The sequence below is a fragment of the Schistocerca americana genome, chromosome X (genome assembly GCF_021461395.2).
Source record: "Schistocerca americana isolate TAMUIC-IGC-003095 chromosome X, iqSchAmer2.1, whole genome shotgun sequence".
Classification (NCBI taxonomy): Eukaryota; Metazoa; Arthropoda; class Insecta; order Orthoptera; family Acrididae; genus Schistocerca; species Schistocerca americana.
The window spans coordinates 993,221,122-993,234,268 of NC_060130.1; the positions used below are offsets into that span (position 1 = coordinate 993,221,122).

A 13,147-nucleotide genomic window follows, 5' to 3' on the forward strand; every position below is an offset into this window, starting at 1 on the left:
ATGAAAGCTGCTGAATGTGTTTCACATGTGGTAAGGTAAGTAATCCACTTGACTCGAGTGCTGTATAGCATGCTGGAGATTGGTTGTAGATAATAAATGCATGCATCATCATATCAACCGAATATGTCCGCTTATTCATTGCCAACAAATCTATCTGTTCCAACAGAAACAAGAGTGTGGCACAGCAATTTGGATTAGCTTCCGAATGCAGAGTAAGTTTCTTTACAATATTCTTTAATTCATTTAAAAGAGAACTAAAAGCGGGTGTGTAGCTATCATAGTTGATATCTATACTCAAAATATTTAATATTTGTGACCATCTGGTTACTCTAAGTGAGGAAGGTAAAATCCAACTGAGCTGCTCATGTGACAGAATGAAACCATTCACACACACACTTAAAATGAGTTTGTCACTAATTTGCATACTCACTTTGACCTGAGGAATGTCTTCAGAAAAATCTATAGTATAAAATAATATCTTATTCTCTTTAACATTAACACTCCACTTTCCTACACTCTTTATTCTATCCTGGTCCTCAGCACACAAACACTGAAAATTTGCAATAATATCCTAATTTAGCATGGCTTCATTCTTCTCCTTCTCTTCATGGCTTGCACGCTTCCTTCTTATTTCTGGGTCACAACTTCTTGGAGGCTGCACCTTTCTTAAATACGATGGTAGCCCAGGGAATATTTTTGGAACAGCTTCTAGTAAAAGCAATGGCCTTTGACGAGGAAACTCGTGACAGTTCCCATCAGAGTCCTTGTAAATCTACACTCTTGATACATCACATTCTTCAAAATGTTTCATGCAAACAACAATTCTATTTGATGGAGTCCAGTCCTTTCTGGGGATATTTCTTGTCCATCGTTTTCTGTTTTCCTCTTCAGTAGGGAATCTGAACACTGAGACGTAACCCTCTTCCTTGCTGGATTTGTAGTTGCTGTTGCAACCAGGAACACAACACTTTTCTGGCATCTGCAAATAGAATGATGCATTAATTGCTAACACCTTAAATCAAAACACTATTATGTAAAAACAGCAAATGAGAATTTGAATGGACTGGTTTTTTCTACTGCTTGAACATCACGAAACACAAGTCTACAAATAGAATCAAATGTGTAGAAATATTCATAATATTAACACAAAATCACTTAGGAGAAGATTCTGATACTAAATTTATGAATTCAAAACTTTATTTTCAAATTGTATCTAGAATATAGTAGAACTTTTGTTGCAATGGTGTAGACGAAAGTCGTTCACGTAGCACACTTTCACATATACATGTAAAAACACTACAAACTTCACAGAATTGTATACTTACATTGTGTTATATCTTCGACTGTAGTCACGACTACTTGCTATAAATTTTGCAGAGTCCAGTATAGCATAATTACACTGTAATGTCGGATAAAACAGACACCTCGAAAGTACTAAACAACTGCTTCTGTTTCGCTACCTTATAGCCACAGCCATGCGATAGACCTTAACGTAACGTTGCCACATTTCAGTCCTGCGGCCTCTAATACAGGCGGCCGTGCTACACCTCAACAGGAAAGGGAAGGTAAAGTAGCTGGGCTAAGAGCAGAAAATTTAAGGGGGGAAGCTGCCATGAGTGGCAAAATACCAGTGAGTACAGGTGCTGGAGCAGCCCCTTTTTAGGACAGGCAGGACAGAAAGAAGTCAAGTTCCAAGATAGGTTAAAAATTTTCACCAATCAGCAGAAATTTTATTTCCACCCAGTCTTATCTCAGTCAGTGTGAAATGCCAACTATCTTTAGTCCATCAAAATATTCGGTTGTTGTTTTTGTTGTGGTCTTCAGTCCAGAGATTTGATGCAGCTCTCCATGCTACTCTATCCTGTGCAAGCTTCTTCATCTCCAAGTAACTACTGCAACCTACATCCTTCTGAAACTGCTTAGTGTATTCATGTCTTGGTCTCCCTCTATGGTTTTAACCCTTCACACTTCCCTCTAATACTGAACTGGTTATCCCTTGATACCTCGGAATGTGTCCTACTGAAAGATCCCTTCTTCTAGTCAAGTTGTGCCACAAATTCCTCTTCTCCCCAATTCTATTCAGTACCTCCTCATTAGTTACGTGATCTACCCATCAAATCTTCAGAATTTTTCTATAGCACTACATCTGGAAAACTTCTATTCTCTTCTCGTCTAAACTATTTATCGTCCATGTTTAGAAAAGACTTCCTGACACTTAAATCTATACTTGATATTAACGAATTTCTCTTCTTCAGAAACGTTTTCCTTGCCATAGCCAGTCTACATTTTATATCCTGTCTACATCGACCATCAGCAGTTATTTTGCTCCCGAAATAGCAAAACTTATCTACTACTTTAAGTGTCTCATTTGCTAATCTAATACCCTCAGCATCACCTGATTTAATTCGGCTACATTCCATTATCCTCGTTTTGCTTTTATTGATGTTCATCTTATATCCTCCTTTCAATATACACTCCTGGAAATGGAAAAAAGAACACATTGACACCGGTGTGTCAGACCCACCATACTTGCTCCGGACACTGCGAGAGGGCTGTACAAGCAATGATCACACGCACGGCACAGCGGACACACCAGGAACCGCGGTGTTGGCCGTCGAATGGCGCTAGCTGCGCAGCATTTGTGCACCGCCGCCGTCAGTGTCAGCCAGTTTGCCGTGGCATACGGAGCTCCATCGCAGTCTTTAACACTGGTAGCATGCCGCGACAGCGTGGACGTGAACCGTATGTGCAGTTGACGGACTTTGAGCGAGGGCGTATAGTGGGCATGCGGGAGGCCGGGTGGACGTACCGCCGAATTGCTCAACACGTGGGGCGTGAGGTCTCCACAGTACATCGATGTTGTCGCCAGTGGTCGGCGGAAGGTGCACGTGCCCGTCGACCTGGGACCGGACCGCAGCGACGCACGGATGCACGCCAAGACCATAGGATCCTACGCAGTGCCGTAGGGGACCGCACCGCCACTTCCCAGCAAATTAGGGACACTGTTGCTCCTGGGGTATCGGCGAGGACCATTCGCAACCGTCTCCATGAAGCTGGGCTACGGTCCCGCACACCGTTAGGCCGTCTTCCGCTCACGCCCCAACATCGTGCAGCCCGCCTCCAGTGGTGTCGCGACAGGCGTGAATGGAGGGACGAATGGAGACGTGTCGTCTTCAGCGATGAGAGTCGCTTCTGCCTTGGTGCCAATGATGATCGTATGCGTGTTTGGCGCCGTGCAGGTGAGCGCCACAATCAGGACTGTATACGACCGAGGCACACAGGGCCAACACCCGGCATCATGGTGTGGGGAGCGATCTCCTACACTGGCCGTACACCACTGGTGATCGTCGAGGGGACACTGAATAGTGCACGGTACATCCAAACCGTCATCGAACCCATCGTTCTACCATTCCTAGACCGGCAAGGGAACTTGCTGTTCCAACAGGACAATGCACGTCCGCATGTATCCCGTGCCACCCAACGTGCTCTAGAAGGTGTAAGTCAACTACCCTGGCCAGCAAGATCTCCGGATCTGTCCCCCATTGAGCATGTTTGGGACTGGATGAAGCGTCGTCTCACGCGGTCTGCACGTCCAGCACGAACGCTGGTCCAACTGAGGCGCCAGGTGGAAATGGCATGGCAAGCCGTTCCACAGGACTACATCCAGCATCTCTACGATCGTCTCCATGGGATAATAGCAGCCTGCATTGCTGCGAAAGGTGGATATACACTGTACTAGTGCCGCCATTGTGCATGCTCTGTTGCCTGTGTCTATGTGCCTGTGGTTCTGTCAGTGTGATCATGTGATGTATCTGACCCCAGGAATGTGTCAATAAAGTTTCCCCTTCCTGGGACAATGAATTCACGGTGTTCTTATTTCAATTTCCAGGAGTGTACATTCGTTCAACTGCTCTTCCAGGTCCTTTGCTGTTTCTGACAGAGTTACAATGTCATTGGTAAAGTTTTTGTTTCCTCTCCACGGACTTCAGTTCTAACTCCAAATTTTACTTTTATTTCCTTTACTGCTTACTCAATATACAGATTGAATAACATCAACCCTGTCTCACTCCCTTCTCAACCACTACTTCCCTTTCATGCCCCTTACTCTTACAACTGCCATCTGGTTTCTGTACAAATTGTAAATAGCCTTTCGCTCCTTGTGATTTACGCCTGCCACTCTCAGAATGTGAAAGAGAGTGTTCCAGTCAACATTGTCAAAAGCTTTCTCTAAGTCTACAAATGGTAGAAACGTAGGCTTGCTTTCGTTAATCGATCTTCTAAGATAACTCATAGGTTCAGTATAGCCTCAGGTGTTCCAACTTTTCTATGGAGTCGAAACTGATCTTCGCTGAGGTCGGCTTCTACCAGTTTTCCCATTCATCTGTAAAGCATTCGTGTTAGTATTTTGCAACTGATACTTATTAAAGTGATAGTTCGGTAATTTTCGCACATGTCAGCACCTGCTTTCTTTGGGATTGGAATAATTATATTCTTCTTGAAGTCTGAGGGTATTCGCCTGTCTCATACATCTTGCTCACCAAATGGAAGAGTTTTGTCATGACTGGCTCACCCAAGACTATCAGTAGTTCTAATGGAATGTTGTCTAATCCAGGGGCCGTGTTTCCACTTAGGTCGTTCCGTTTTCTGTCAAATTCTTCACGCAATATCCTATCTCCTATTTCATCTTCATTTACGTCCTCTTCCATTTCCATAATATTGCCCTCAAGTACATCGCCCTTGTATGGATCCTCTATATACTCCTTCCACCTTTCTGCTTTCCCTTCTTTGCTTAGAACTGGTTTTCTATCTGAGCTCTTGATATTCATACAGGTGGTTCTCTTTCTCCATAGGTCTCTTTAATTTTCCTGTAGGCAGTATCTATCTTACCCCTAGTGATATATGTCTCTACATCCTTACATTTGTCCTCTAGCCATCCCTGCTTAACCATTTTGCACTTCCTGTTGGTCTCATTTTTGAGACGTTTGTATTCCTTTTCGCCTGATTCATTTACTGCATTTCTACTTTCATCAATTAAATCTAATATCTCTTCTGTTACCCAAGGATTTCTACTAGACATCGTCTTTTTACCTACTTAATCCTCTGCTACCTTCAATATTTAAGCTCTCAAAGCTACCCCCCCTTCTTCTACTGTATTTCTTTCCCCCTGTTCTTGTCAATCATTCCCTAATTCTCTCTGTGAAACTCTCTACAACTTCTAGTTCCTTCAGTTTATCCAGGTCCCATCTCCTTAAATTCCTACCATTTTGCATTGTCTCCAGTTATAGTCTACAGTTCATAACCAATAACTTACAGTCTAAAACCTGATTTCTAAATCTCTGTCTTACCTGTGTATAACACATCTGAAACCTTCCAGAGTCCCCAGGGCTCTTCCATGTATACAAACTTCTTTCATGATTCTTTAACCAAGTGTTAGATATGGTTAAGGTATGCTCTGTGCAAAACTCTACCAGGAGGCTTCCTCTTTCATTTCTTATCCCCAGTCCATATTCACCTACTACGTTTCCTTCTCTTCCTTATCCTACTGTCGAATTCCAGCCCCCCCCCCTCCCCATGACTATTTAACTTTCGTCTCCATTCACTATCTGAATAATTTCTTTATCCCATGATACATTTCTTCAATCTCTTCATCATCTGCGCGCCTAGTTGGTATATAAACTCGTAATACTGTGGTAGCTGTGGATTTCATATCTATCTGGGCTGCAGTAATGTGTTGACTATGTTGTTTGTAGCAGCTTACTCGCGCTTCTACTTTTTTATCCATTATTAAACCTACTCCTGCAGCAGAAATCTTGTTCCTCCTGCCACTGAACTTTTCTCATTCCCGCTATATCTACTTTTAAACTATGCATTTCCCTCTTCAAATTTTCTAAGCCACCTGCCCGATTAAGGAATCTGACATTCCACACTCCGATCTGAAGAACACCAGTTTTCTTTCTCCTAATAATGACGTCCTCCTGAGTAGTCCCCACCCGGAGATCCAAATGGGGGACTACTTTACCTCTTGAATATTTTACCCAAGAGGACGCCATCATCGTTTAACCAAACAGCAAAGCTGCATGCTAAAAAGAAAAATTAATAAACTGCTCGTCTGCCTTGATGAATTAGAGTCATCCAACCCAGTTAACATAATCTGCCTCTCTGAACATCATGTAACCACTGGTATAGACATGTTCAGTGTTGCATGACTGGGGTAGCTTCACACTTTTGTACGGCAGAAATACCATACCACATTCATCAGAAATACCATAAATTTAATAACATAGGCATTCATAAATTTTGCTTGGAGCACCATATGGAAGGATATGCAACAGAAGTGGTGTTTCATAATACATTATTCACAATACTAAGTGTATACCAAGTATCAGCAGGTAACTTTAATCTGTTCATAAATCACTTTGAAGCTCTGTTGGCCTATTAAACAACAAAAAGGAAACAATTAGTGGTTGCTGGTGACTTTAATGTAGATTTTCTTGAAAACTCTTCCAGTAACAACTTACTGCAGTCAATAGATTGTCATTCAACTTAATTCATACTGCTAACTTTCCAACTAGAAGAGCTAAGGGCCATCGATAACGTCTTTATAAAAATGTTTAATGAACAAAATTATATTATAAAACCAATAATAAGTTGTCTATCAGACCACGACATGTAGTTATTTTTGCTAAATGTGAATACTGATCAGGACATAAAATCTACTAAATCTGAGTTCAAGAGGATAGTCAGTAAGCCAAAATTGATTATTTTAGGGAACTTCTCGAAGATGTGAATTGGAGTGATGCGTACAATGCTCATAACATGAATGAGAAATACAACACTTTTATTAACAATGTCCGTAACTTATTTGAAAACTGTTTTCCCCCGAAACTAACCCAGATGAGACTAAGGTTTATAAAAAAGCATGGATTACGCAAGGAATAAAGATATCTCGTAAGATAAAAAGGAAACTATATCTATCAGTGAGAAACACTGATGTAAATGCTATAGAGCACTACAAAACATACTGCAAAATATTGAAGATACTAATATGGACACCAAAGCAAATGCAGTAACAGAAAAGGATACTCACATCAGATAACAAAATAATGGCAAAATGGGATATAGTATAGAAAGAGACTGGTAGAACCAAAGACAAAGAGGAGCACATAGCATTAAGAATAAATATTAGATGGGTAACAGATGTCTGCAGTGCTGCTGAACTTTCCAATAAGCACTTCATGACTATTACTGAAAAGGTGGATTGTCAGGATCAGTAGATGCTGCCATGGAATATATCAGACCAGTCACTATAAATAACTACAATAATATGACTATGACCCTCACAACACCCGTAGAAGTAATGTCCACCATAAAATCCTTAAAATCAAAAAATTCTAGGGGCTATGATATCATATCAAGAAAAGTTAATTAAACAGTATGCCTCTAGTTTTGTGACATTTTAAGTTATTTGTGTAACCTGTCTTTTATCAGTGGAACATTTCCTGAATGGATGAATATGCTGAAGTTAAACTGCAAAGTTTCTGTGTTGAGCACATGGGGCAAGGGTGTGGTGGAATGGCAACAAGCACAGACAAAGGATAAAGATTGGTGGGCCTTTAAGTTACGACTGCACTTTATCATACATGAGAATTTGTTGAGAAAATTCACGAAATGTGGACCATGTGTCGCAGTCCTGGCACTTTTCCAGCAGGCTCATGAGCATGTGTTGTCAGATCATGGTGCCTGATGAACAACAGGCAGGCATGCTGCAAACGATTTTGATGGAGGTATAATCGTGTGACATGGAGCAGTATGCCAGGGATTGTGTGCTAAGTGCACAAAGAGTGGGTATTTTGGATCAGAAAATTCCTTTTTAGAGGTTGCCAGAGGCATTAACACCATTTAAAATGCTTTGGCTCGACCTTTGTGGACCATTCAACAAAACACTTGCAGGGAATAGATATGTGCTTACAATCAGTGAGCATTTTTATGGTGACTAGTAATGGTAGCAATTCTAGACAAAGAGGCCAGCACTGTGGCACAGGTATTAATTAACAGTTGTATACTGAGGTCTGGAGTGCCTGATACCCTAAGTATCAGATCAGGGTATTAACCTTTATTTTAGAACTTATGAAACAGCTGTGCCATCTTTTACGTATTCAGAAGTTGTAAGCAAAACCATTCCACCCTTAAATCAACAGTAGGATTTGGTGTGTCCATAAGACCATTTCGAAGATGATGAGCTTTTACATGAATGTGATAACTGTCTTCCATATGTGGCTTGAGCAAACAAATCGAAGACTCATATGGGAATAGGCATGTCACCTTTTGAGTTGGTGTATGGGATGAAGATGCTGTCTCCCTTTGACGTTTTAAGTTCTAAATTGGGACCGGACTGCAAATCAGTAAAGAAGTTTGCCAGAATAATATGGGAGGTATGGAGAAACAAACAAGAGGATTACGCAAAGCCTCTGGACCTCCAGGAACAGCTGAAGAGGCGCATGGGCAAATTGCTGCAGCATTGTACAGGGCAGTGACTATTGATCATTAATCCCTATACCAATTCCTATACACCGAAGGGAAATGCAAAGAAGTTCTTGACTAAGTGTCACACACCGTATCAGGTCATGGAGATGACTGCACCAGTTAAGGTGAAGGTACAATATTATACCAAAACGTCTATCTTTTACATCGGTCAGGTAAACCATTTAAAGATGAGATAGATGGGCTACCACAGCTAGCTGTGACTGACCTGGTATGCAGAGATACAGCATGCAGAAAGAAGGAACCTCTAGTACTTAGATGGAACAAGGCACATGACATGCTTGATGCTTTGAGGTCACATAATTACTTACATTGTGATTATTTGCAATGTTTTGTTGGTGTTCAATTTATTATTGATGTTAGAGTTTATGGGTATGATTTACATTGTCTACGTGTTCGGATGGATTTAGTGTTATCATACAAATGGCAAGTGTATTTTCCTTTTGTCATTGAAGCGTTATTGTCGTGTTTCTGTGGTGTTGTTTCTTGTTTCTACTCGTCGTTAGTTACTCGTTTCAGTAGGAGGGAGGAGAGATGGATACGAATAAGGACAAAAGTGGCTGAATGATACCTGTTCTTCTGAAAACTCAGATTTAATGGCACTCTCGGTATTCTGAATGACACCTGTATCTGACTTTAAATACCATCAACCAGTATGCAAACAGAGCTTACTTTCGTTGCTTTGAACACGTACCAGGCACAAAAATTTAGATTGGTGGCTTAAATTCATTTAAAAATTGGTTAACTAGAGCGAAGAAAAAGAAACACCTGTCAGATCGTTGTATGATCGAAGGAATAAATTAGAATTTTATTGAACGTTATTAAGGGAAGATAAGAACTGAATGATTTTACAGAGTCTGATTAGGAAGCAGGGTTGTGATACGAGATGTAACAGTTGCAAGTGAAGACTCACTGAATACTTATTTCTGAATTAAAACACACGAGGATATCAAATAAAACACCATTGCTTGGAATGCTTGGACACATGGTATCTTGTCTATCGTAAGAACACAACCTGCACACATGGAACCAATCCTGCTAAATAACGGGTAGGATTTATCTGATGCACGTCCATGAACATCCACACTGACCATCCACACAGCAAAAGGGATAGAATTTAGAACGATGTTTCCACATTCTACGTTTTAGAGCATAGGGTCAGAGAGTAATTAGTTTTGACCATCAACTTCTGAGAAAAAAGGCGCATTACAGGAATTCGGTATAACTTCATTAATTTGACGGTACTATTATTAAATAACAGAACATCTACTCCTCTACTCCGCAGTGGAATTGAGGATTTATTATGATCACGAGCTGTAATTCCATCTCATTGCAGCCTCATAGCGCACAGAGAAACGAAAGTGGCGCAGCAGAATGCAGGTTGGTAAACCCATGAAAATAAAATACGAAACGGATGCTAAATCAAACGTAGAAAAGCACACGATACATTCATACATGGTACGTAAAACTAACTGATTTTCTACATCGTATGGCGTCACCGTTCAGCAATGCCAAGTTGTAATTCAACAAAGGATCACATTAAGTAAGTTGAATACTAATAAAAATAACACCATTGCCTAGCTAAAGTCATTTGTGTGGTGTGATTACTGATATGTACACAGTGGAGGACTACTAGAAACTCAAAAAAACTCCTTACACGTTTCAGTGTATGCTGCTAGAGATGACGACTCAGACCTCTTCAGCGACACAGGGAAAACTGTAAAGCTTGCACGCTACTGTAGTCCAGGTCCTCACACAAGCCAGAAACGCTCAGAGATGCTGCATGGTTGCTACCATGCATGTTCTTACCTCCGTGGTTCGTGACGATCACAGAAACCTTGCAACCAAAGAGTTCTGAAGTACCACACACAAACAACTCACACAATCACTCTAACAGACGAAAACAAGAACAGGAAAGATATGGCCCGCATACACGATAAACAGGTCAAATGGACGCATACAGAACATGAAACATAAATTATAAATTGAGAAATCGCCCTGTCTTAGGGTATAAATCCTGCTGAGGCTATTGAATCACGCACTCTATCGTTGATATTTCCCTCCAGTTTCAAGCCCTGCCGCACCGTCCAGACAGACCGGTACAGATTGACATGCGAAATTGTGAGACGAATATGCTTTTGGGGAAAATGAATGAGGCACGTTGCAAAAAGGCAAACTTCTCCACATGGTATTACTTTCAAAAGGTATGGGTACAGTGGCTGTGCTCGGCCTTCTCGCCAGAAAGTGTGTTGATAAATTGCTATGTAAAAGGGAAACATTAGGGGTTGAGAAAATTAGAAATGCAGGGAAGCAGTATTATCATTAATGATACGGCTTGTGTGATCGTCGAGAAGGATTTCCGTTTTCCGTCTACGCTGACTGGTACAACTGTCATGGCATTGACGCGAATACGTTGTGTTGATCAGAAGGGTCACTAAGGGTATTACCCGCCAAAATCTTATTATGTTAATGCCACTCTCAACTCTGAACTTATGCATTCGTTAGATAAATTTACATAATCACAGCAGGGGAAAATTCAGTGCAGCAGATGTTACAGCGTGTGCAATATTTCAAGAAAATTATCGTCACAAGATTATATCGACAAGCATTCAGCCACCAGTTACGGCGTGTTTCTGCTTGGTATTTGCATATTTTATATCTGTAATAAACACAGACGTGCACAGTCTTCAGATCCACCGACGCACCAGTTGCTAGTCGAGTGGTTAGCCAGCACGGGCCAAGGGAACAGTCGATGGAAGTAAAAACGCTCTATTTAAATAGTATAGGAATTAGATTAACGATTGTTTGATAACAAGGTTCTTGAAACCGCACTTTAAGAGAAAGCACATGTAGCGGATAAAGGAGAAACCCATTTCGAACAGATCATGTTAAAGCTGAGATAAAGTATTTATCGTTGAATCCCAAGTCATTTATTGAACTCGATCTTTGTCTCGCTTCCGATACTCTTATTTCTTCCCTATGATGGATGCTTCGATTGTGCAAGTTACTGCTACATCTTCCCACACCATCTTCGATACTAATACATGAGACACACCCCCAGAGAGTGGCACGCGGATGTGTGATGGCTCGGCCTTCGAGTCACATCGTGTGGCTGGTGGTACAATCACTGATGGTGGGCATGCAACAGTTGGTTGACAAACTGGTGATTGTATTGAATGTACCAGCTGAGTTATGTCGGAATTCAAATCGCCCACATGTATATCTTGCTCTATTCGTAGTCTTCTTTCATTGTCTTCTTTCGACTTCTTCACGCATCAAATTTATATATGTTCTGTACGATCTCGCATGTGTTTGATATCTTCAATTATTTCTATCTGCTGTGCACTAATCCGCGAGTATTCATAGCATAATTCTTCTCACTGTTGTCCTAACTGATCTACCCTCTGCGAATCTCTACTACTTCTTCTCGTGCACCCTATGCTATCTTCTTCCCCTGTTCCTATAACATAAGCACAACCTTCTTTGTTTGGCTAAATGAAATTTTTGGCCCGTTTCACATGTCTCTTGGCTACTAGCACCTCTTTCCTTGCTCCAGCTGGCCGGAGTGGCCGTGTGGTTCTAGGCGCTACAGTCTGGAGCTGAGCAACCGCTACGGTCGCAGGTTCGAATCCTGCCTCAGGCATGGATGTGTGTGATGTCCTTAGGTTAGTTAGGTTTAATTAGTTCTGAGTTCTAGGCGACTGATGATCTCAGAAGTTAAGTGGCATAGTGCTCAGAGCCATTTGAACCATGCTCCAGTTGCTTCGCTAATAGTTACTCGTGAGTCTTTCTTTGCATCTAGTGTTAACTGCTTCGCCCCTGCTGACATTTTTTTTAATTGTCAACTCCTCGTGTTTGATCTCTATTATATCTTTCTTCAGTTCCTTCTCGAATTCCTTTCTCTCTTTACTTTCCTTCTGCCTGATCTCTTCTGCCTTCTTAAAAATTTTAAGACTATATGCATCTGTGCATTGTTATACATGGCTACATCTGGATTAGAGACCCAATAACTCATTAGTGGTAGGGCAATATCAGGTGGCTAGTGCGACTTGCTTACATCAGGGGCACGTATACATTCGTAGTCAAACATATAGACCTTTTTCATTAACAGCCCTTAACCTATTGTTCTACTGAGTTGATTATGACCCCCTGGGGATAATCAGCCCTTCTGAGAAGCCTCCCCACCCTTCCCCCCTCCCTCTCCTCCTCCCAACCTCTCTGGGAACCTCCAACCCTCGAACCTCCTCCTCGCCAATGCAAGTACAGTTTCGAAGCTGAGTTAATCGAATAGACCCCTCACACTCTATCAATATGATTGATTAATTAATTAAATTGATCAATTAATTAACCCCTCCCCCCTCTGGTAAGTCACCTCAGCCCTCCCCTCCCCAATTCCTCCTTACCCTCCCACTTGGAAATTGACGGGTCTGTGCTGGAGAAGAGGGGTCTTACTCTGTCTTCAGGCCACGTTTGGCCTACCGGGACCATCCGACCGCCGTGTCATCCTTGGTGGAGGATGCGGATAGGAGGGACGTGGGGTCAGCAAACCGCTCTCCCGGCCGTAAGATGGTATTCTTGACCGAAGCCGCTACTATTCGGTCGAGTA

The 13,147-nt window shown here is 41.7% G+C and overlaps 1 protein-coding gene across 1 annotated transcript in view; it reads left to right on the top strand.

Annotated features, from left to right (window-relative positions):
- LOC124556433 overlaps positions 1 to 13,147 on the top strand; it is a 189,774-nt gene continuing 176,627 nt past the window's right edge. Inside the window, exon 1 of the mRNA XM_047130388.1 lies at positions 1 to 35. Within this exon, the coding sequence (XP_046986344.1) occupies positions 1 to 35 (35 nt within the window). The remainder of the gene's footprint in view (positions 36 to 13,147) is intronic.